The following is a 25,647-nucleotide window of genomic DNA, read 5'->3' as shown; positions in this document are numbered from 1 at the left end:
CTATTGTGTGACATGCCTGCTATTTTCTCCAGGAGTCAAGACTTGCTTCTATTTGGAATGTATAATTTAAGAGTTAGGCTTGTGGCTCTTCAGTCTTAAAAAATATTTACACAGGATTACAATTAGCTGTCCAGACATCATGTTGGCTGGCACACATTTGAAAACAGCTCAATACCATGGTGGAAAATTGTCTTTCTCCACAACAGTAAAAAGACAGAGAATTGGTCCATGAGTGGAAGCTGTTAACAGGAGAATATCATAAACTGGGAAAAAAAGTAAATAGGTCACATTCTATGATATCCAGTATTCTCAGTTCCAGGCAGACTTCCGTCATCCGTTGGTTCAAAAAATTCAGAAGCCCAGTTAGAACTTTGTGCTGTGACTAAATGTGTCAGACATGATGATATTTTTATAGAAATTTTCGGAGTGAGGATTGCAGTATCCCTTGACTTTGTCAATAACCTGGTGGACAGGGATGATTGATGTCTGTTCTCCATCTTCTTGGGCAAATTTTGAAGATGGCTTGTCAAGAAAAACATTCTCTAGGAAAAGGAAAATCAACAACAAGAAGTTAGGGTTTCTTAAGCAAACTAATATTTAAGAGGCATGTCACTCCCACATAGATATGCCTTCAATTGCCTCTACTGCTGAATGAAATTGCTGACCTAAAAGCCAGCAAACAATTTTTTGGCTTGGCATTGCTGCTTCTAAATTCTTTTCAGACACCTGGTTTTGTGGGCAGACCTCTCAGGTCTCTCCTGAAATTATCCCCCTACTATTTTGCCTAAAGTGTAACTGACTCCTATGAGCCTTTATATATTAATTTACTGTTGATGCTTTGAATCTTACAAATTAAAACCATTTTGACAGCACTGGAAAAAGGGTGACCTCCATAACATCTGGTAAATAACATACCCACATAATAAAGCAGCAGAAAGTGACAGTAAATTGTTTTAATTATTTAAACAGTGAAGATTTTAAGCTATGCACAGAAATTATGTATTCTGTGCAGAATGCAGCAGAAGATGACTTGCGTTTTAAATCAGATAACCAGAGCTGAAAGTGGCCTATTGTGCTTGCCTAGAATCATTTCGTCTTCTCCATCATGCAGAAGGTACAGAACGAACAGCTGTGGGGAGGAAAAGATGCACAAAACTTGCATCCCTCCAGAGTTCGTGTATTATAAGCCACGAGTGGAGCTGAAAGGAAAAAGGGAGCAAGGCAATTCCCAGCCGGGCTGGTTGAGCCTGCTTCAGGGGCTGACGGTATTGCTGTTCGGAGAACGGCCAGTAGGTAGAGCTCACGGAGCGAGCTATGAGAAGGAAGGAGCCTGTGCCTCATCTACTCCGGTACGTTGTCCTAAAGAGCTTTCTTATCTCTTCCACTGCAATGAATACAGCTGGAATTAATTCTCTTAACCTAAGCAAGGTCTGGGCCATCAGCAGGTGACCATAAAATGGGAGTAACCTGTGAAGCAATGGTTTCTACAAGTGACATTTTCGATCGCTGCTTACAAGACCTTGGTGAAATCACCTTAAAAAATTCCTTGGTAAAGGATCATTTAAGAAATTAGCATATTACTGAAACTATTATGTCATGCCTTTTTTTTTTTCTTACAGAAATAAATTAATTAAAAATAAACAGAAAAGTAACCCACCCCTGCAGAAGTCATAATATCAAGCCATAAATGAGTATAAAGTGTTACAAAGGAGAAATGGATTGCAGAGTGAGAAATCAAAACAGTTTTACTCATGAAAAAAGAAACAAGCATGTTTAGGCATATCAGGATGATTTTTTAAAAGCACGCAAGAATGTCCATGAATTGCAGCAAATAACTCCATGTCCGACAGCAAACTGCTGAGTTATGTGTGCCTTTCAAATGTACTGACTAGCTAATGGTACTGTCTTTTGAAGTCTTTCTGAGTATCTTATTACAATGATGAGAAGCTAATTGTCTGTCTTTAGGTAAAGTTTTTGAAATTCCTTTCATATATGTACACTTTTTTTTCACAAGGCATCATTAAATTGTTAAATATCAGTTATTTTACCAGTTATTTCCTCATGAAATTTGCATGCGCAGGAATTATGTAAGGCTTTTGAAAGCAGTGGGGGCCTTTTTTTTAGCTCAATGGGCTTCACACCCAATTACAGGGTTAAAATCCCGTATCAGTGAAGCAAATAGGAGCTGTATGCCTAAATTCTATGCAGAAATAATTTTAAATTCTAATTCATAGTAGACTATAATATGGTATTTATGTAGTTTCTATAACAAGTTTGTGTCAGTCTCATAGAGACAGCAGTGCCACAAGATGCCAAAGTGATTTATTTTGTCCACCCGGTAGGGTCCACTCAATATTCATATCCCAGTAGGTGCACTGAATTAGGCTTTCAGGCATATACAGTTTGTCATTCACACATATTTTGGGTGTGACTGGATATGAAAAAAACAATGGCTATAAGACTAATTGCATAATGGCCATAGTACACATAGAAATACAATATCTTAAAATTGCTGTAATAACTTTTAAAAATATTTAAAGTTTTTACAAGACTCAATCAGATTGGTTTTACTTTTTGATGTATGTTTTGTGTATGCGTATTGCAACCTACTCTTCTTCCCCCAAACTACTGTAACGCGGGCATTAATGTCAGGACATGGTCTGTTTTCTAAAATGCTATCTTCCAAATGCTCCATGCCCCATGCAGAGTTCAGACACCCAGAGCTGGAAGCACACTTATTTTTGATTTAGCATCAGTGGCACAAGATGTAATAGTGAGAAATAAGCAAAGTTTCTGATTAGCAAAGTTCTTTGTGTCAATGAGGACATCATGCAAGTGGCATCCCTCCACCCTGTACAACCCATGCATTCAGCAAAAGCAATTCTCACTTTACCTGTAATGCTCCACCACTGATGAGGAAAGGGCCTTAGAAGACATTATCTATACCACAAACACATGAATGCTTGTGTCAATTCCAGGGAGCACATTATAATTATATTAACAAGAGCTGCCAAGACATGTAGCTATCACATTATTTGACTGTAATTTAGCTAAAACATCAAACTGAGCAGTTTAGGTGTATTAAATATCAGAATCTATCTTAGTGTTATTTTTTATTATTTTAACACATGAGATCATACGCCAGTATTAAAAAACCTAACTTTAGTAAAAATTCCTTTGGATTATCACAAGTAACTGTTTTTTTCAGATGTCAAAGCAAAACTTATTAAAATATTTAAAATATAGAGAAAACTGTGATATTCCCTTAATGTCCAATAAATACCACATGACAAGCTATGATTACATTACCAACTATAATCCCTTCTAGTAAATAATTTAGACATGGGACAGTTCACCACTTTTGAAAACAGTACATGAGCATGTTCCTAACTGCAAGGTTCTTCTAACTTACTTTTTATCTGGAACTGGTTTATTGTTTTGCTTCAGGACTGCATTACAAAACCTCCAGCACCACGTCTCTTTAATTGTCAGACTGAGAAAAAGCCCAGAGTCCAACAAAACATCTAAGTATATTTTTATTGTTAATCCCAATGCCAAGGGTCTAAAGGTTGATCTGCCACAAGTACATATGGGAATTTTAATATCTAAACCATTGATTCTAACTAATATTTTTAAAGCAAGAAAATACACCTTTGGGTTAAATATGTCTGCAAATTTTATTTCTGCTATGTTTTGGAAGAAGATTCTTTGATGTTATGTGACTTCATACAGGACAAAAACATGGGTTCACAAAAAACCAGTAACAAAAAAATTGGAACTATTTAAGTGATTTTCTGAAATATTATCTGAAACATAAGCAAACAGACTTGCAAATCATTCCAGCCCCTCTCTTCTTGAGCTCCTTTAATGTGTTATTAAAACAAGCACATTTTCATGGCATGAGTGGAATACAGGTGGGCCATTTTACTACATACACCATTGACATCTAAATAAATAAGCAGTGGATATGGCTTGCTATTTGTAGAAGGGAAGGACAATGCGTATCTGGGGAAGACAGTACCCATTTCCAAGTAGCCTCCACTTGTCACTTTACCCATAAATGTGTTGCAGTGAAATGGAAGCAGTTTGACCAAGTGAATCAACTAGGATTCAGAAGACTTGATGCCTATTTCCAGCTGTTCTGCTAGCCTTTATGTTAACTTGGGTGATGAGTGTCCTATCTCTGTGCTTAGGCTACTCTTGGGTTTACAATGGGCTAATAAGACTTACCTTCTTTTAGCCAAAGAGGTGAAAGTGCTATAGAAAAAGGAAGGTTTGCTTTTGTCACACCTTCTTTGTTTAGTATGGGAACATACACAGATCAGAACTATATATTGGATGTATTGTATATTAGGTTAAGATTCTTATTAAACAGGAACATATATTTTGAAAAGGGTGAAAATATATGAATTGGTGACATTTTCTCATATTAACTTTTAGGTAGAAATTCCTACTGTACATTTAACATGAAACTACATATTTACAGATGCACTGTGTTACAGGGCAAGAACTCACCTGTATGGCTGTTTCGTTTACAATATGTATTTGTTGTAGATTTTGATTTGGATGTTAAGTAGGTTGAATTGGAGCCGATGGAACTAGAGGATAAGGATTTTCCAAGATTATCAGAACTCTTCTTTATAATATTGGTTGCTGTTTTGCTCCAATCTAAAAATGATTGAAAAGTTTTACATAAATAATTACCATCAGTAATAAATGCAAAAATTATTCAATTATTAGCATTTCTAGTATCAGATGCATTTCTTAACATTACTTGTTGCAGCCTATAATTTTCCTGTCAGGTAGCCACTTTGGTTCTTAAGAAATACAAGAATGATTCCAACTTGATTTACTTTGTTATTAACTACATTAGTTCAAATTGGTAGATCTAACATGCTAAATATCCTTTTGTTGGATGTTAGAACTGTAAGTAAAAGACAGCTTTCCAGTATGCATGAGAGCAGCGAAGATCTGCAGTGGTATAAAGATGCCAAAGTTTCATCACCTGAACAGAGAAATCTGAAGGGATGGACAGGAAAGGGATGTATAGGAGCATTTACAGAGCTTTTACTGTCTGAGGGCATGATCTGATATGGTAGATAATAAATACTAGTGGATTTGCACTTGATATAGGGATTAACATATTGGTGCACTATTAATAACAATGAATATTAATGGGTATTTAATAGTTCACATTTGAAGAGTTTTGTACGAACCATTAAAACAACAGGATCATATACTGGAAGGACTTCCAAAATTAAATAAAATAACTAATGCCAATAAAATTATTGAGGAAAACTGACACTGAAAACCTCATCATGTGTCTCAATGCTAGTAGCTTAAATGCATCTTAACTACTTCTGTATCATATACTTGTAGGCTGGTACAGATGGTTTCACACTTTAGTCTCGTTGCCGTATTTCACCGTCCTGTAATTAAACTCACAAAAGAGAAGTCCAACCCAAAGACACATAGGCCATGCTAGCCTTGATTTAAGTCAAGGCAAATATTTTATCCTTTACTATTTATCTGATCTGCAGTGTTGCAAGGCTTTGACTTGCTTGTTACTTTGCTCTATCGTAGCATACCCTAAACTACACTTAAATCAGATAGATATGTAAGTTCATATTTGGCATATATTTCACTGTTCTACCTGAAAACTGTATTAGGTTCATGGAGAATAAAACCAGCTGGTGGTGATGGACTGGTTAATGCTAGGCGTAATGACAGCACATTAACTATAACACTGAAGTACTCAAATCCTTCAGGTTTTTATTTCTATCATACCCGCAAGCTGCCCAACAGCAGCATAAAAATCTGGAAATAATTTGATCCATCTGATTTTTCCAGTTCAGGAGTTACAGCATTGAACCACATGGAAAATGAACATATGAAATTATCTGGATGCCTGATCAGAATGAATACACTTTTCCTAATTTGTATTAACTCTTTGAAATCAGGAATCAGGTTTTCTTACTACAAAGTGAAAGCATAAATGTTTCATAGTGTACAGTGAGAATGCATTCCCTAAATAAAACAGAGCAAGACAAAGCAAAATTCTTGATGGCAAAGCAGTTACTTAAAACCTTGAAACAAATCTTAGAGGCCTTGCAGCACTGCTTTTATCTGGCATAGACTGGCCTAACTCACTATGCAATGAGCTGATGCCACCTTACATCAACTTTAGATTTCCACCCTGCTCGTTGAGCAAGAATCATATGAGCAAGAATTATATAGTCCAAAATCATTACGTCATAAAGCAAACCAAGATCTAGTTGCCTAAATGCAGGAATCTAATGCCATCTGAGATGGCGAAAGGTGAAGGCAATTATAAACACAGTGTCCTCAGTGTTATAACTCAAAGCATCCAAAACAACTGTTCTCCTTCTGAGAGTCACAGGTAAAGATGAACTTCGATACTGTAACCCAATCAGGCTTCAGCTAAAGGAATTTATTATGTTTTGAGTCTCTAATGGTCTCTCTGAATTATATGGTGAAAGACAGAACAGTTTGAAAAGACAAAGATCAAGGCAAAAGTACTTCTACCTGCCTTTTAAGATTTGCTCCTACATCAACCTAACAGTCTACACAATTCAGGTAACATACTGCAATGTAGGAGAAAAGGAATAAGATTGGCTTTTGAATGACAGAGTTTGAATCTCCGAATTTTTTTCTCCTTTTTTTTTTTTTTTTTTTTTAAGTTTCTCCCAGGGTCTAAAGGGCCTTCCAAAACCATGCTCATAACACTGCAAAATTTACCAACTGCCTTCAATGGAAGACTGAAAGAGAAGACTTGAGAACTTTTATGAAGTGATATCTGAAAAGTCCCTTGGCAATTGTTAGTACCGAAGTTAAGAAACAGCATATGATTAATATATTTTTCCACATCTCTGGCTTACATTGTGTTATATTAAAAATAACATAACAAACTGTTCACCTGGACTTTTATGGACTACGGTATTTAAGGACAGAAGTTATGAATTGCTTTTACCTGAATTGTCTGCCAGTCGGAATCTGCCACAACAGAGATGTCTTCTCCATTGTTTCTGCACATTTTCTTTCATAGCGCAATGGAATACAAATATAAATAAACCTGTGACGAAAGCAAATAACAAATGAAACATGTATTTGTAAATACACAAACAGATTAACTATAATCTGCTAACAAAAGACTATGAAGTACAAGCAAAGGAAAAACATCATAAAGTTTTCTTATTGTCATCTATGCCTCATTTAAGAAGTATGGACATGAATTAAAGCTTTTGCATCATCTAGCTGCTATATGAGTGTCTGAGATATCAGGAGAGAGAGAACCAGATCCCTTTTATTGATACTGTTGATGTAGATTCAGCTCAGTATGGATCTTCTAATTATTTTTTTTTTCAGTCTTAAAGGAAAATAATTAAGAGGTTTTGTCTTAGAACCAAATGAATATTTTGCACCCAAGAGAACTGCAAGAGCCAGATTGCAAAGTAAATACAGACACAACTATATTAGCAAGAACATATTTTATCTCCTCCTGTTCCACTTCTACAGAACTGTGGGTTATAGTATTTTAAAACCAGATGTCTTGTAATTGGCACTAAAGAGTCCCTTGAAAAAGCAACTTGGATTTATGTGCATCACATGCATGTACTTGAAATGATTATGAAAATGGTAAGAATATGTTCACAAGTACTAATTAGCTGTCCAGGTACTTATTTCTGAAGAAAATTACCTGGTTTGTGCATACAAATGCAATAAATGTGTTTAAGAATGTTTTTGTAAAGTCCATATTTCTCATGCAATTGTGTAATTTTTGTTTTCAAGACAAAAGATAAGCATCTATCATGTGGAAAAGAAGGTCTTTATGGGGCGTATGGTAGGATTTCATCATTCTACAGAGATACTTTGGAGCTAAATATAGGAACTGGAAATCTCATATGCTCCTGGCACTTCCCAGGCAGGCACCAGCTGTGGAATCTTCCATCATTCTCTGGCTTGGCCTGTTCTTGTTTTACTCTTTTTCACTGGGAGAGAGCCAACCTGGGGCTGAACACCTGATGGCAAAATGTTACTGCCAAATCCCTCATGATTATATCTTAAACACGAATAAACGTTACGTAATGTGGGCAAACAGGGCTAAGTGCCATCCTGTAAGACTGTTCTTTATGATCATCATGAATAGCTCCGTGTACTAACGCCTACTATGTCTCAGCTAGTGAAACACAATGGCAGGGTATAGCTTGGAAAAAAATGCTCTGAAGCATAAAATTATCCTCTCCCCTCCAAAGTGCCAAGGTCAACTCTTGCATGAATGCTTGCTTTTGAATTGGACTTGCATTTGCTTGTAGCCATGAGGCCAGGATAAGACCACTGAGATCAGTTAAATTTAGGTAAAGGTTGTGTCATGAAACACATTTTTTGCAATTTTTTTCAAGAGCTCATGGAAAAAAGAAAGAAATAATACACAATTTGAGAAAGGCAAACATAACTTAATGCATCCCATATGCAAGCTCTGTTGTATTATGGTTACTGTGTTTGTATTTAGTAAAATATTTGTGTGTTATTTGTTTTAAGCACCAAGTAATTCCAATGCAATCACTGGCAGCTCTTACAGACTTAGAGATATGCAGTTGTTTGTGGCCCAAAGTACTTCTTAAGACTTTTACACTGCTACAAATGTCCTAAATTGATACTTAATTAAATTGTGATGAATGTTAGGAACACCCTGAATGGTTAAAAAGGAAAATATGTATGTCTATATTAATACAAACCAAGTGTACTGCATTAAGCACTTTGCCTTTGCCCTATCTGGGCTTGGTCTCTGAAATTTTTTCTCTGTATTTCATTATTCATTAAGTTTACAATGTGCTTTAGTAATACAGCTTTGGTTTTGTTTCCCAGAGCCAAATCAGACCCTAGGCTTGGCTCTGACTTGAAAGTGTTTGGCTTGCCCAGGCATATTATATATAAATGAGCAGCCAAAAAAGAGATGTTCCCAGATTTTTTACTCTGAGCATCAAAGAGAGAAAAATCATTTCCTATGTAGATGAAATAGCGAAGCACAGTAACACTAGTAGTTGCTGCAATTAACTTTTTCACTGCCAGTGCACAGAAAACTAGGTTGATGGAGGCTGCAGGTATAGCTTAAAATACTAGCGCAGTTTTCAAAAACTTGAGAGAATAAACATATTTACTGTGGGCTCAATAATTAAGCTCATGCTAATACTGATGAAAGACTTGCCATGCTGAACTATTTTTTGCCGCTAGGAAATGCTTTCTGATACAAATCCTATTTTTTTTTTCTTTGTTCCATTCCATTCCCTTACTGCTTTGTGTGCACTGCACCAGTTATTTGTGATTATAAATATTCTCTTCCTTGTTTATTTAGCTTCACCTGGCTCTTTTGGACACAGCAATAAGCATTTTCAGATATAAGATTGTTATATAACTTCCTGTGCTTGATATGATGTGCCTGAACATATACTGTGTCATCATTGCTACCACAACCGAGGAAAAGTTTATCACTCTTCTTTTTGCATTTACTCCCCAGGTTTTTTAGTTTTGTCTTCTGACTTAAGTGCTTTCCAAATATTCATTTGCCATTGAACATTGCTATTATCCCACAGACACTTGAGCAGTGGTGGTCAACCTTGTGTGTACTCTGCACATACAAGCTTAATTGATTGTACTGGAAATTCTGGTTACTGAGAACTTGTTGAATTTGATCCTTGGCATGCTTTTCAGAGCTTTAATCCTTTTTCATGTTTTTCCCATACTTCTAATCTCTCTAGGCCCTTCTGATTTTTTAACGCAGACACATTGCTGCAAATACTTCATTATGCTGCTAGGGGAGTATCAGAATCTGTCATTTGGAGAAAAAGACTTAAATAAGAACACCACATCCAAACATTTTTTGCCATTTTGCCTAGCATTTTAGGTTGAAACTGACCCAAACCAAAATCCACAACATTATTCCCTTTCCACGAAAACTCAATAAATCTTTTAGTGCAGTAAATACCTCTCAACTGTAACAGATAAAATCCACACAGTGTAACATTAAGTACTTTTTCCATAAGGGAAATATACTATGCCGACTCTGGGAAAATTTATTTTTTATCTCAATATTTGTGTGGCATAACACCTGCCCCTCCTGTGTCCTTCTTGGCTTTTTCTTTTTGTTATGTTTTCAGTTGTTCTTTATCAGCGAGTAGAGCAAGCGGAGGTGGAGATTCTTACGTCATTTGGTACACGCGCAAATTTTAGCTCTGAGCTGAAATTCTTTTAAATGTTGGCTATATAATTCTGTAATTTATAACCATTTGATTACAATTTACAGCATTTTTCAGAAGGATGAACTACACTGGAAAAGCAAAAGATTCAAAGACTTCAGTAAAGGAAACAAAAATAAACTAACTATAACAGTCACTGGAATTTCCTTAAAGAACCAAAGAATATCCCATATCTCTCCGCAATGCAACAGGACTGAATTTTTTTAATGAGCTTCTCATTCCTTAATAAACCAGTTATGAGCTTTACAGATTCCCTACAGGAATAAACTAAGGAAAGAGGCTTCCTATATTTGTTATAATCAGTGAAAGGAAATACTGAAGGCCATACAGGATCTATCTCAACAGAGATCACGAATAGCTAGGAATAGCACTGTTTATAATACAGCCCATTTTATGCAAAAGACCTTGAAACATTAATTAATTTAACTAAGATATTCAACCCAAATGTAGTTGGTATCATTATTCTACATAAGGAGAAATTAATGATGGTTTAGTATCAAGTAAATATCCAGAGAGTTTGGATCTGAGTTCCCCAGTCAAATCACTGGACACAATATGTCCCAGAACAGCTACAGCTTGAATATCACAAAACAGAAATTCAGCTTACCTTGCAATGAATTGAAAATTGAGAAGAGGTAAAGGAAAGCAAGAGCTAAGGGACCCCAGGCAAAAAAGGCAAAGCCCCACGTCATGCCCAGGAGGAAGGTCAGGCTGACCACACTACGGAGGTTCCTCAGGATCTCTTCCTTCAGGCTCCGATTAGTTCTTTTCCCATTCCTGCCACAGATCTGCACCATCACCACAATAAACATGGCAACATTCATCAGAAACATGATTCCAAAGTAGCCGGCACAAGTCACATAAAAAACAATATCATTCTTGATCCAGCAGCTGTAAAAAAATACAAAAATATCAAGATTTTTTTGATAGTGTAAATGATACTCCAATTATTTATAAGACTACAAGGAAAATCAGTGTATATCTGATACAACTGATGCAGAGCTATACTTTAAAACGAAACATTTTCTGTTTGCAAATAGCACAGTGGCATCTTAAGTAACTATGGCCCACAGTATTATGATGTCAGAAATCGGATGGTTGTACCTCATTTTAGGTAAAACTAATTAAAAAGGAAATCTGACCTCCCCAAGCTGTGGGAACTGCAATCCCATCATGGAAAGTTTAGACTCAGTATGAGTAGCTTCACAACTGTCATCTCTGTGAAGCACAGGATGCTTTAGTAACAGAATGGGCCAACTTGCATCTCCAGTGCCAAAATCTCAAGTTTCTGTCTCTTGATCTAAAGAAGAACTCATACATCTGAGGAGAAGCAGCAGGATGGATAGTTCTTTGAGGTAGCCATTTGACAGTCAGACATGTGAGAGATTTAGCTTGTTCCTCTAGCAGCAAATGGTCAGAATGCTTAGCATGTTACTTTAATAAAAATATAGAATGACATTTTTATTTATCATTATGAAGCTTTGCCAGGAATGGAACAGAAGATGAGGTAACAGTCGTGTAAAAATTTTGGCATCTGGAGATCAAGAGAAGAACATAGAAAGCTATTGAACAACATAGACAAAAGGCTGTTTTGTTTACAAAGGAGACTATTTTTATACTACTTCTTTCTTTGCTCTTACCTAAAAGCTATTGCTTTCATTTAAGATAAACCAAGACAGATATTTTTATTTTATTTTCATGACAAAACATATGAATTATTTTTTTGCTAGAAAAATGTTTGTGCCTGGCATTGGTTAATGCAGATTTCCTTCCCATTTTCTTATAGGCTTTTTCATGCTTCAGATTCATACAATTTAGATTATTTTGCCCACTTTGCTTGTTTAATGTACCTCTAAGTTTTTCAAAGCAAACTGACTGATGCGAATTTTTCAGATTGTAAATGCTAAATTGTAAGACATTAAAAGAAATACTCACAAGTCATCTCCTCCTTGCCCATTAGCATCTTTGCCATATAAATCTTTGCCATAAACATTAATTGCATTTGTATTAGCGCTTGCTAAAACAATTGCTATCACCAGAGCTGGCAAACCTGTAACACAGGGAAGCTTGCAGGTTACTTTCAGATCTCCTAGACATTCAAAATCACCATGCAAAGCTGGGTTATTGATGTCTCCATCCCTATTGCTTTAGTACAGAGTATCCTGAGGTAGTTTGATGTCAGAAAATTGCACAGAGAATTAGCAGGAGACAATGTTTTAAAAAGTACAAATGTATAAATCTTTCAAAGTACTTAATGGGCATCAATGAATAAGCCTCATAAAGTTCTGTAAGGTAGAAAATGTTATTTTAGCATATAATATGGAAACTAAAGTAAAATAAACTCCCTTAGTACCCAACGTTAAATTTGCAGTTGCACCCAGGCTCTCATAATATAATGAAGAGAAGATTAACAAACTATTACAAAAATGAGATTTAATGGAGGGATGGTATCGGGATGTTTTTCAGGGATTTTTTTTCAGAGATGCTAATGTCACTTGATTAGCCTGGGGAACATGAACTTGAACCTGTAATTTCTCCACTGCTTCTCTCAACTGTAAAAGTATTCTCTTTTTCCACAGCATTATATATCCTTAAATTGTGTCCACCCAAAAATAAAGCAAACTTTATATTTTTTAATAACAAGGTAAAGGGAATATTTTGGTAAAATTAACAACTGTGCAGAAGAGAACTCTGTGCAGCAGAGAATTCTGTGCAGAGTGGTGCAGCAACACACAAAAGAAACATAAGTTTCCTGACATGCCTTATTTACATGTCTTATCCTTGCTGTGACAAAATAGATTCAAAGGGGAAGAGGTTAATTTGCTTTTCCGACCACTCAGTCCTTGTCCTCCTCTGAGGTTGCCAAAGAGGATGCTAGTTGCCAATGGAAAGACATCAATTATCAGCTGGACTGAGGTCAGTGCTCTAGCCATGAGGTTAATGGTTTTGTATTGTGTTGTATTATTTCAAACACAATATGTGCATTCAGGCAGAAGGCAAAGATTCCTGATATAGAAAAAAAATGAAAAATAAAAGCCTTGCTGCCTGAGCCTCGCAGTTATTTTTCTATTTTACATTTTTCCATTTCAGTCCTGCACTGTACACTGCTTAGGGCAGGCACGATCTCTCTGTGGTTTAAACACCATGTTGAAGCTCGGGAAATTTTGGTTGTTTCTGATTCTGCCATAGGCTTTGTACTTGTTAGCAAGAAACTTTAAGCTGGATTGAAAGCTTTTTGAAAGTCAATGCAAAGATCCCCGTAGGCTTTGTATTAACTTCAAGTTTCTGAATTCACTGTGTGCCACAGTTCTCCATCTCTGCTATGGCACTAACATTTCCCTTCTCCCATTCTGGCCTCTCTGGAAAGTAAGATCAGTTTATCTGGTCACTCTGCTTCTCCTTGGGCTGTGAGCTGCTCCAGACAGAGAGCACCAGTTCTGGTGTGTTTGCACAGGACTGCAGAGGGGAGCCTGGGGGCAGAGAGGGCTGCTGCACACCAGCACAGCCGCAGGGCGGGGGGAAAGGAATGCCGGATTCATTTTGATTCTGCTCTGCATTTGTAAAAGAGAGTTTTTATACAGAATAATTTCAAATACATGCTATGTAAACACCACATCTACTGAACTCACCCCAGCCAATGATGCAAAACTTCAGTATGTATCGCCGTATATAGGTGTTGAACACTTTCACTAGAGCAATGTACATATGAACAGCTTCTAGTCCCATCCAAGTAAAGGTGGCCAGAAGAAAAAAGTGCAGAAGTGCAGCTACAGCTATGCAGAGGCCATCTATGTCAAACGATGCAATCCAACCATCAAGCAAGAAGATCAGGTTAAGGAAGAGCAGGGCTGTGCTCAAATTCATCAGGATTTTGGATGGATAATCTCGTCGCAACTTCCTATCAGAAGAAATACAGGTGCACATGATCAATTAGCTTCAATCACCCAAGCTGCATACAGCAACTGGGTTTACTGGTTTACAGAGTAAATAAGAGCACAGGGATTTCCTCCTAGCTGTAAGCTCTTGTGGCAATAAGGCATCGTGACATGCGCTTTTGTGCGATATCACTGAACATTTCCGCTGTATGCAGTGGAGAAAAACTACCACTTATTTGGGTCCTTATTGAGCTAAATAACTGCCACACTATTTTAGCAACTGATCTATTATTAAAAACCTTTCAAATGAAATATAATACGATGTGGTTTGTAGTTTAAATGGAAATTGAAGATAACAAAAATAAAACTTTCAGAACACAGCCTGCCAGAAACTCATCTCTGATAGTTTTAAATGTTGAACTTTGCTTAATTTTTCAGAATATATTGTCCAGTACATGCTTGTTGTTTTCTGCATTTTTTTGGGGGGGGAGGGTGGTTTGTTTGTTGTTGTTGTTGTGGTGCATTGTTTTGTTTGTTTGTTTTTGTTTGGTTTGGGTTATTTTGGTAGGTTTTTGTTTGTTTGTTTGTTTTAACAAGATCTTAGGAAGACTGAATTTTCTCTTTTAACTGATACCCATATAAATGTATGAACTGAGGAGCAAGCGAGCTTTGGCTGTCTTTGACCAGAACATTTTACCATAAGTAATACAATAGGAGTGTAATAGTTAGAGATGTTTGGAACTTGAAAATCCTCTTCCCGCCTCACAGCAAACTATCCTTCTTGAGCAGCTACTCCGTCCTGTCCTGTTACAGGCAGAATGGTTTCTTTGTGTTGATATGACTTCATTTTCTCTTTTCACTGTTCACAGAACTGTATCAGTTCAAAATTTTTGCATTCTCTTCCGTCACTTTCACATTTCTGTAGGATTGCTGTTAAAGTTGTTGTAACACTTCACATCAATTTTATTTCTCTTCCCATTTCCTCCTCAAGAGCATTAGAATGTAATTTTTCTAGTTGGAAATTTCTTTTTACTTTTTTTTCTTTTGTTTATTTAGGATCTGCTCACAGAGGCAAGTTTTGTTTTGTTTTTAAAAAAAGCCTGGTTGTGGATTTTAAAATAATGTATATCTGTTCAGGATCTAGAGGGTACTGTACCCTCAAAGAGACACATTATCCTTGTTACCTGACCTGAGCAGCACAACAAAGTGGAAATAGGAGGAAAGAGTCTGAACTTATATCCCCTTGAAAGAAATTTCCACTTACAACATTGTGATGATTTTACAGTTTGTTTTGTTTAGTTTTGGTTTTTGAAACACTATTTCCTTTCCCAGACAAATAAGCCATGCCAACCATATTACTAATTTATTTTATTCATTACATGAAGGTACTTCCTTTGTGATTTTTTTCATAAAACTAATACTTACTCAAATGCAATATATGTCAGAAGAGTTGCAGCTGAAAATATAGCAGATATTCCACAGCCAATGTAAGTGATAAAGGTGAGGACCCTGGTATTCTGTTGGTCTATTTGTGTAGCTGTTCTCTGAAGGTCCTATGTGAGAGAAGAGGAAGAGGCATCAGTTTTAGCAAACACCTTTTCCAGGAGCACAACACTATTTCTTGGTAATTAGTCAAGTACAACTCAAAGCACTTTGGCAATACTACTATAACCCTGACTTCAAGGTTCATGTTTACTGAGTATACTTAGTCTTTAGTTGTTACACCTCTCACTTCCTTCCCATAGCTCTCGAAAACATTGTGCTTTAAGTATTATAACTGCTGGGATCAGCAGAAAGACGGAGCCTGATACTGATCCTTATAACTCATTACCAGCCACTCGAATGTCCTTCTCTGGAAAAATTTCCCCTTTTCTAACTTTTTAGTTTGGTTGCTCATAGAATACTCTCTTTAAGAAGATATTTATGTTGAATGTTCATTGAAAATGTAACTTAGAAGTATTCATAGTGAAATGTGCAACATTCTGGGGACTTTCTGACATCACTTCTCATTATTAAAAGATCATAGAAGTCAATGTAGCAAATCATCTAGGGGTGAAACCAAGGGCAAGAGATTGCTTTTTGGTTTTATGGTCTGTTTTGACATGCAAACTACAGTTATAAATAGAACTGGTCAGAAAAATAGTGACCAAGACAACATTTTAAAAAAATTGGAAACAGAGCAGGAACATTCTGAGGATTTTTTTTCCAGTTTTCTGTCCAACTGTAATTGCCACATAGTATCGTCTGAGAATAAATGCCAGTGTTATTTCCTTTTTTAAGGACAAGAAAAAAACTAGAATGTTTGGATCTATATCACTATGGAGTAAATGTGAGCAAATACTGACATATAATGGTGTCCATTCTACAGTCAGTGTCACTGTTGTACCTAGCAAAATTATCCAGCAAAAAGAAACCACGAAAACACTACAAAACACTCTATTCATAGGGAAAAGAAAGCACGGTATGCAGCTTTTTACACCCTGACCCAACTTTATATGACAATTTGTTAATATATATATATAAGGAGAGTATTATTTTAAAAGAATTTAATATATAAATTAAAGTTGCAAAAGATTATTCAAATGGAAAAGCAATTAGAAGGGCCAAAACTGTGCAAAAAATCTATTGGAATGCAGCCCAAATTCAAAGAACTTCTGCCTTATTTCCTACTGTCACAAAAGCATTCGGGGAAGAGAAGGGACTCATTGAATATATCCTAAAGAAAGCCTTTTTTTCCTCCCTTTGACGATGAAAAGTGAAACAAGACCACAATTTAGCTTGCAAAAAGACTTGCAAAAAGCTTGTGGCTTTTTCATATCTACATCTGAGTATGACGTGAAGCGAGCAGCTCTACTAAGAAGGCTCTAGAAGGCCAAAGCTGAAAAAAGTCAGTGCATGTGGCTCCCTTGTGTGGCTACGTCCCATGTGTCACTGCAAGAAGTGAAATCAAACACCAAATACTTCCTCTAGGAGCACTGTTGGGATCAGGAGCAAATGCCGTTTCTGCAAGTATGTTTTAGAGGCCAAAAATGTGAATTTCAAATGGAAAGAAAACTTTTAGGCCATTATGGTGCATAAAAACTCACTAAATGTTAAGAAAAGATGGCAGTATTCCATCCTTTTCGTGTTGGGACTTTTTCTCTCAAAACCACTTCACATGTGGAAATTGCTGGGGGCATCTGAGTGCTAGAGGAGTTATGCTCCTGAGGCTGAAGTTCTCTGTATGGTTCCCTCTCATCTCTCTGGTAGACTATGCTCTACCTATATCAGCCACCCAGTTTGGAGACTTTGCTTAAGGTTTTAATAGTGTGACATGTTTCATACCAGGCTTCACTGGGCAGATTTGTTTCCAAGAGAATGCTTGTACTGCAAGGCATGCCTGAAGGTGATTAAAGCCATTTATAAGAAAACAGCAAGTATTGGTTTACACCTTCTGCAAAAGAAGGTGTAGCTTTACACTTTTTGACATTAGACAAATATAAATCTTGTCAGATTTGAAACCTAGATTTGCAAGGGGAAATTTAGCCCCTTGAATCTCAGGATGAAAGGAAATAATTGTGCTCCTTTCACTTTTCATCCTCATCAGCAGTTTTACTGACTGAAGGACGTTTTTCTTTCCCAGACTGTTTTCCCTAACAAAATAAGTCTCTATTTTTTTTTTTTCCAGAAAATGGCATCTCAACTTTTTCTCTTCTTTTTTTTTTTTTTTTCTGCAAACAACTTCCCACTTTCCTGATCTTGAAATTTCAAATCTACCTAGACTTGTTTCTCATTCATTTCTCTCTTGTTACACCCTCCTGTCTCAGCTGCATGTCATTTTTTTCAGATTATATTGTTAAGGGAAATGACAGGGACATCCTGCACCTTAGGACTCATTAAGATCAATTTTGTCTGTTTTGCTAGTGGAAGTGTTAGTGCTGGGCCTTGATTTTACAGTCCCTGACCCTCTTTTTGACCGAACTGTGTCCTGGCTTTGAAGTTTGATGTTATAATATGCTATTCGTATTTTGGTATCGCTCAGAAGGCTCAACCCCAGGTCTTCTGCAGTACAATATTTTCAAAATTTAGAATACTCTTAAGGGCATATTTTACTTTTTGTTTTATAATATTAAGCCATTTAAAAATAATAATAATTTTAATAATATACTTTCATTACTAACTGTATTCACTACCTTATTCCTGAACCCTCATCATCACTAACTATTTTGTTATGAAAAGATAACTTTATGACAATAAGGGAGAAAACGATGTATTATTATTAAAAATACTGTGCAAAATGAATAACCCAAGTAATAAAAATGAGAGTCGTCTTGACCCAAGACAAAAAATGCATTGGAGTTGCTAGGAAAGATAACTTAGTGAACAGTGACTTTGCCTACCATTAGGACCCCAAAGTGGGTGAGGTGGTTGCACAAGCAAATCGTCTCATTTTCATTGGACTCTGCATCCACTTGGCAGCCCATAGGGTTCCAGCCACCATTGCCACCTGTGGAAATTAAATGAGAGAAACCGTAATTTTCAACAAACTCATGTCACCATCTCTTTTAACAGATTTCTCACTTTGTCTTGTGCAAACACAGATGTGCTTTCTCAAATTGAATGAGTGACCATAAAAAGCAATAAGGAAAGATGCAAATGCCAGATTTCCTCATTTCTGCAGACAGTCACACCAGATGAGTGTCCCAGTAATAGCCTACTGAGCAGAAACAATGTATGGAGATCTATAATAAAGCTAGGAATTTTTTTGTGTAAGGAGAGATGAATAAGACCTACTATGTGGATCACGCGTTTAGACACAACTTAGTTTTACCAAACAATACGATTGTTTTAGACTCCTTTTCACCACACCAGTGTGATGCCTGGACCTGTCTCCCTCCCACCCATATATCCCCAGGCATATGAAAGTGTTTATGGCTCAGGAGCAGAAGGTCCTGCCCTTCCTCTCTACAGCACGTAGTGCAGGTAGTCAGATTGGATAATCCCTATTATCATTTGTGGCCTTAAGAAAAACATGAAGTAAACTGTCCCCTACTCACCCCACCTGAAAAGGTGACTCTTAAAAATAAGTAGGAACATTTTAATTCTAAAAATTAAATGTTAAAAAGCAAAATTGGTATTTCTGATTACCTCTCTTCTCTTTTTTTCTCCCCTGCTAAAACACGAACTAATTTTGTGAAATAGTTCATATTCTCTGAACTCTTAAAGGCATTTTTGCATGACTCCAGGCCAAGTCCAGCAAATTATTTACTAGCCCTATAACTTTACCTCAAATTCAAAACATAATCTCTCAGGAGACTGTGAAGATATTCCTAAACCACTTAAAACTCTCCCCTACTCAAGCAGACACTGAGAATATTTTCCTCTCTGTGTGTTTCTCCTTTGATGTGTTTCTTAAGTTTAGCTTCTTAACTAGATTTTTTTTTCCACTCTTTTTTTATCCTTCTGCATTATCCTCAGTTCTTCAGAATTTTCTGCTTTCAAGCACAACTTTGAGTAGAAAATTTTATTTCTTGCAAGACTCTTCATACAAAACTCCTCCACCCCAAATTCTACTGATAAGGACAGTTACTTCTTCACTCTGTTTCATCATAAGGAAGAGTAACATCTCAGTAGTGATTTCTAAAATAGAAAGATCTGGAAAGGCATCCCAGAGAATGGCTTTGTCTGTGCAAAGGGCAAAGAGCATGAGCATAACAATGCACACAGGTTAGGCAGTAGCAATGAAGAATGGGCTACAATGCTGCCTTGTTAATGTGTGTCTTCACATGGGACCTCATCATTTACAAGGTGCATGAGGTTTGTGTAATATAGTTCCTAACCTGACACAGAAGATAAAACAGCTTAAATGGTACAATCTCACAGTTAAATAACCCAACATTTTTAAAATGACCAGTTGAAGTATGGCTAAGAACCATTAATGTATCTGAGTAGCATTACTATGTAATTCACACATACAGACAGATAGTGAAAAATTGCTATCAGATACAGAAAAGTAGAGAAAATTAATCTACAAATTTCAAATATTAAACAAATTTACTTTTAAAAAGAATACTTAACATCCGTTGTTACAAATAACTGTACTAACCAGCAGAAATTATACTGTCTAAAGACTTCATCTAATTCTGCAAGGATTAAGAAACAAAGAAGTGAAAAGGGTCAAGACTGTGAGTGGTTTTAAAACTTAGACACCTTTATTCCCCACATAAAAGAAATCACCATATTTTAAAACTTACCATTTTTGTTCATATCCCAGAAGACACAGGTAGGCTTAGGATCTTCCTAAGAACACATGCAAAAGTAGACTTTTTACACCTCTTCAGACATAAATCTCATCAACATATACATTTACAACAGATGTTTTACTACATATCTTTTCATTTAATGTGCTGAAGACTAAATATCACTTGGATTGTTGAAATTCTGTCTAGTGTCAAGTTAGAACTTATTTTGCTAGAAACACAGATCTACCCAGATTATAAAATCTAGAGCACTGTTCCTCTTCACTGTTCCTTTTCCACATCCTCAGAATAATGAAATTTTATTGTCTCATTAAAGTTATCAGTGAGTATGATATCTTTAGAGTCTAAATGCTTTTTGCTTTTCGCCTCCTTAGGACTTGTCAGTGAATCCTCTGTGTAACTGGCCTTGAAAATGTGCAAGAGCCTGCTGAAGGAGGTTGTTTTGCCTGACCTTAAAATAATAATTATAATGAAATGCAAGGTAAAGTTAATCAAACTGTGGAAATTACAAACCAGGTTCTCATTACCTAAACAACTTACCTAGGTATTGCATTTCAACATCTTCTTTCTTAACTTCTCTAGTGCTATTGTCTCTTTTGGAGTAGCCACGGGACAACACATCTGAGTCAAGCTCACACGTTTTTTAACTGAAACCGTATGTGCCAAAAGGTTACGTGTGGTCTATATTTCCCTAAATTAATTGTAGCCATCTTTTAACAATGTGGTTCTGTCCCTTCTTCCTTTGCTGAAAACCACATAACAACATAACTTGGGGAACTATGAACAAAGCCATTTATGTTTGATCAAAGAATATAAGTCATTCTGAGGTGCAGTGTAATAAATTGTGTCACTGGTCACGAACATGGTCATGAACAGAAGTTTTGCCTACTGTTATTGGCACAGAAATTGCCTCTGAGTGGCAGAATCAGTAGTCTTTCAGATAAATGTTATTAACAGAACATGAATGGAGTAGGAATGTGTGAGGACGGGAGAGATTATTTGTTATTGCTTTTTGCTTACTTGATTTTGTTCTAGAGTTTTTATTTCCATTTGAGTTTACATTCCTACTCAAAAGCCATCTAAATCAATCAGGCTATATACTCAGCCTTTACCATATACAGGGTATTTCAAAAAGATGGACCCAGTTTCAAAGCAGTGTGATTTCAAATTGAGTCCGTCTTTTTGAAACACCTGTATAGTCTGCATTCCTGTTCCTCTGACTAATTAGTCTTGACTTACCTGAATTTTTGTATGCCTAATTGTAACCTTCACATAATCCTGAAGATCCTGAATGGTTGTGTTTCCAATACTGCATGCCACCACAAAACTGGTCAAATTGGCAGGATTTTCTGGATCCTTTGAAAGATTCAGAAAAATATAATAAATTCTTACACAGCACATAACATAAAAACCAGAGAACACAGTTTCATTTTTTGCAGTGTGCCAGAATAAATAAGTTGTCAGCATTTCTACACTTTTTATCATGCAATATAAGAACATTATGTTTATAAAATCAAATTATGGGTTTGCCTCATTTTCCCTAGAATCATAAACATCTATAGGCACAATTACAGAGAGAGGTTAGAAGGCATAAATTCCCCTTTTAATCGTCATGTCTGGTGCCAACAAAATTACAACTCAAACAATGTAGCAGATAACAACCAATGATATGATTAGCTCATTTCCCTAAACAAGAACGAACTAGCTAGCTTTCTTATCTTATTGTCAACTCTATCCTTTTTAGTAGATACAAAGTTTATTGGAGAATAACCTGTTTTCTTTGTGTAGTTGCTAAATTGACCTCTATCTTACAATGAAGCACTAAGAAGTAGTAAATTCAAAGCAATGTTACATACTGTAGGAGATAATATTTTTTACAAGGTCTTATTTGATGGGAATTTAAGTAGAAGACTGATGTTATCACTGAGAAATGCCATTTCTAACCTGTAATTAAAAAGTACCAGGTTGACAATTTTCCAAAGTTTTCCTTGCAAATTGATGATTTATTAGAATACTCGTGCTTTGGAAATACTACGTTCTTTTGATGAACTTCCAGTGAAACCTGAATAGTTAAATGCCTGGCTGGCCTTATGGGAAGCTTGCTCACTGTCTGCAGTAGATCTTAGGTCAAATGAAGTACATTGCCTCTCACATTCCCTCCAAAAACCTCGGCTGCCCAACTCCTAAACCCACCCTAATTCCTCAGTCTAGGGGTTTTGTTAGCCTGACAAGATGTCAGGTATCAGCTCAGCACTGGGCTCATGAAATCCGACCAGTCATGACAGACAGAACAGTTTCAGTTATTAAGAACACATTATCCTGAGAAGAATATTTCATTTCTTAAGAAGCACATCCAAGACTTTTCAAACACAATATTTCAGATTAGACTGCAGCTTTGTGACATAATTTCTGAAAAAATTTAAAAATTGCAGAGGAACTAAAATGCAGTTTTCTAGACAGTTCTTGAGCATTCAAACAAGATAAAACTGCTTGGCTACCACCCAAATTTCAACATCTGACAAAGTCTATGAAAGTCTTTGGATAGATTTCAATGGGTTTCAGTGGATTCTGTCTCTAGCAGATAACAAATACTAGAAATAAATATCATATGGTCTCTTTAGGAAAGGCAATGTAATATAGTCTTACTTGTCCTTAGAAGGAAATATAAATAATGTGTGCATTAAAGTAAAACACAGTTAACTGCCTATTTAGCTATGAGGCTCAGCTAAAGTTAGATGTAAGCTTTTAGCCAATAAAATGTACAGAGGTACAAAGCAGAGCAATGCTGAGACAAGAGTCAATGACAGAAATCTGGTCTACTCTAGACAATCATTACATTATCTATCATATTTGCACATTGTTTTCATGGCCTCAGAACTTCTGAGGATGATCCTTTCAGTTTAACTTTAGACACAAAAAATTAAGATGTCTAGAATAGACGTAGCCATTCTAGGGATTCTTAACATAGTCAATGACAGGAAACGGACACATCCAGGACATAATCCCTCTTACCTATTCTATACATCTAGGTTGAATACAGGTTGCCTAAAAATAAGTGTCCATTTTAGAGGCTTTAAGGTATCCTGCCCAGTCTCCAGCTGCTACTGCATAAGATCTCACATCTCTTACAGGTTCATTGTCACATCTGTCAGCCAGTACTATGTTTCTACCTTGAGGTGTCTCAAATTGCACTATGCTCTTCTGTCTGGGGAAGTGATGCCTACTCCTGCCCTAGGATGAGATGTGTCACATTGCAATGGTGTCTGTTCTTTCCTTTGAAGGCAATTTATGGACAAGAGTTTGGGCATAGGTGTGCACATCGAACCCTTTGGTGAAATTAATCTCACACTGAATAGCTTACATCAATTTTTCATAAAGTCTTCTAATTAATGTCAAGATCAGATCTTAATGAATGACAAGATAAAACTTACCAGCATTCTCTCAGTTGCAATTTAAAAAGTTGCAGTGCAGCAAAGTATGATGCTTCATTGTTATGTTGAATGCTTATAAGAAATACAGCTAACAGCATTGCAATTTTTTTAATTGCAATTTTTTAAATTGCAATTGGAATAAATGTATTTATGAAATACTTTTATACTAATCAATAAAGTTATTTGGTTTGAGATGACATAAGTACAAATTCATTTTTAGGCTTTATTTATTTTAGAAGTACTTTATTTTTAGACTTACTAAAATGTGAGTTTTACACATTTTTAATTAATTGTGTTGAATATGTCGCCCATGAATAGTTTGAAGAAAACACCAAAAAGTGGAAGAAATGTTAGTTGCTAAGTTAGATACAAATTTTCCTGTTTTTTTGCTTCTCAGTGGCGTAGTAGAAACACATTCTAGCACCATTAAAGGACACTTTCTGACTTTATATGATTTTATACAATTACGACAAACCTACATCTGTGTCCTTCTGGTTTCTTTATTAAATATATTCATCCTGTTTTTCTCAAAAGAAGGCTTAAAATTAATACTATTTTAAATAGTTAAAGATACTTTGGGGTGTATTTCAGAAGGCAACTAAGGGTCATGTGTATTTTCTTGCCTAGATTATCTGAAGAATCTGGATACACTGCCAATAAAAACGGTAATATAGGGACAATACAATACCACAGAGCTCTGTGGATGCACAAGAGCCAAAGGTCACCTGAAATACTAATGGGAAAACACACTCAAGTTTTCTGAGGCTTAGTCTACAGTTCACTATGAAACAATATTTCCTTCTTAATGAACTCATTTTTTTTTCCAAAATAGTAATGGTTTTGGTTGTTTTTTCAAGTTGCAAACTCTTCCTAATTTTTTTGGCAAGTCTACCTGCATCCCTTTAGTTTTCAGGTACAAGTATTGTTATCCTTATTCCATATTAAAATATGGTGTGCTTATAAGAACACATATATGAAAAGAAGAATAGTATGCATAAAACCATTTTTTCTCTTGCTCATGACCATCGGCCCAGAGTTTCCAACTGAATATAAGCAGTTAGCTGGATATGAGTGCCAACCAAGTTTTTTAAGGAAAAGAAAAGGAGAGAGTACTTGGCAGTGCTACAGGCCAAATTCCTTTTTGATAGAAGAGCTGGCTGCACTGAAATTCAAGGACCTACATTAATGCATTTTAACAGAAGTTACACCATTTAAGAGGCCTTGACACTGATTATAAGCAGCTAGGATCCAGCTTTCAATAGATTAGCCTGAGAAAAAAGTTTATCTTCCAGGTGCCAGGAATTCGCAGTCAAATCACTGACTTTAATTCAACTTGGGCACTTCAGCTATTTTGTCACTCTGAATATAACACTGTCTCCAGTGCCTATATCTACTATCACCTTCTTATTCCTATAACTCAGGAGATGCTGTAAAACAAAACTTTTAGCAGCTGCCTTTGAGTCATCCTAACTGAAATGACTTCAAGTACTTTAAAGTTTACCTGAAAAAGACCATTTTTATTGAAGAAAGTAAATTGAGCCCTGGATATAACTTCGAACTCGTCTTGACTCAAATTCTTCAGTAAACTTGGTGGCAGAACAACAGAAGCATAGGCATTTGTCTGATCCTTGTCAAAATCTATCTGTTTAAAAAAAAAAATAACAGAAGAAAATGTTCAAACAAAACCCACACCATCTGTTGTCTACAACTGGTTTCACACCCTTATACAAAAATATCTAAGCATGGAACTAGAACCAACCAACACTAATATGACCTGTACCTATGTAAGAGTTAATGAAATAAATAAATTACAAAAAGAATTGCAAGG

At 36.1% G+C, this 25,647-nt stretch overlaps 1 protein-coding gene across 1 annotated transcript in view; it reads right to left on the bottom strand.

The window, feature by feature from the left end:
* Positions 1 to 363: 363 nt before the first annotated feature.
* The window catches only part of ADGRG6 (adhesion G protein-coupled receptor G6), a gene marked incomplete at its 3' end in the record, with an annotated part of 103,078 nt that continues 77,794 nt past the window's right edge, over positions 364 to 25,647 (bottom strand). The window contains exons 14-24 of the mRNA XM_080342692.1: positions 25,321 to 25,461; positions 21,628 to 21,744; positions 20,383 to 20,428; positions 18,529 to 18,635; positions 15,575 to 15,702; positions 13,904 to 14,172; positions 12,210 to 12,324; positions 10,882 to 11,165; positions 6,992 to 7,093; positions 4,516 to 4,668; positions 364 to 542 (exon numbers count right to left, since the gene is read on the bottom strand). Coding sequence (XP_080198818.1) covers positions 364 to 542; positions 4,516 to 4,668; positions 6,992 to 7,093; positions 10,882 to 11,165; positions 12,210 to 12,324; positions 13,904 to 14,172; positions 15,575 to 15,702; positions 18,529 to 18,635; positions 20,383 to 20,428; positions 21,628 to 21,744; positions 25,321 to 25,461 — 1,641 coding nt within the window. The remainder of the gene's footprint in view (positions 543 to 4,515; positions 4,669 to 6,991; positions 7,094 to 10,881; positions 11,166 to 12,209; positions 12,325 to 13,903; positions 14,173 to 15,574; positions 15,703 to 18,528; positions 18,636 to 20,382; positions 20,429 to 21,627; positions 21,745 to 25,320; positions 25,462 to 25,647) is intronic.

The sequence above is a fragment of the Nesoenas mayeri genome (assembly GCF_963082525.1).
Source record: "Nesoenas mayeri genome assembly, chromosome: 3".
NCBI lineage: Eukaryota > Metazoa > Chordata > Aves > Columbiformes > Columbidae > Nesoenas > Nesoenas mayeri.
The sequence above is the reverse complement of the archived record's forward strand: the minus strand, read 5'-3'. Positions and strand labels throughout refer to the sequence as shown.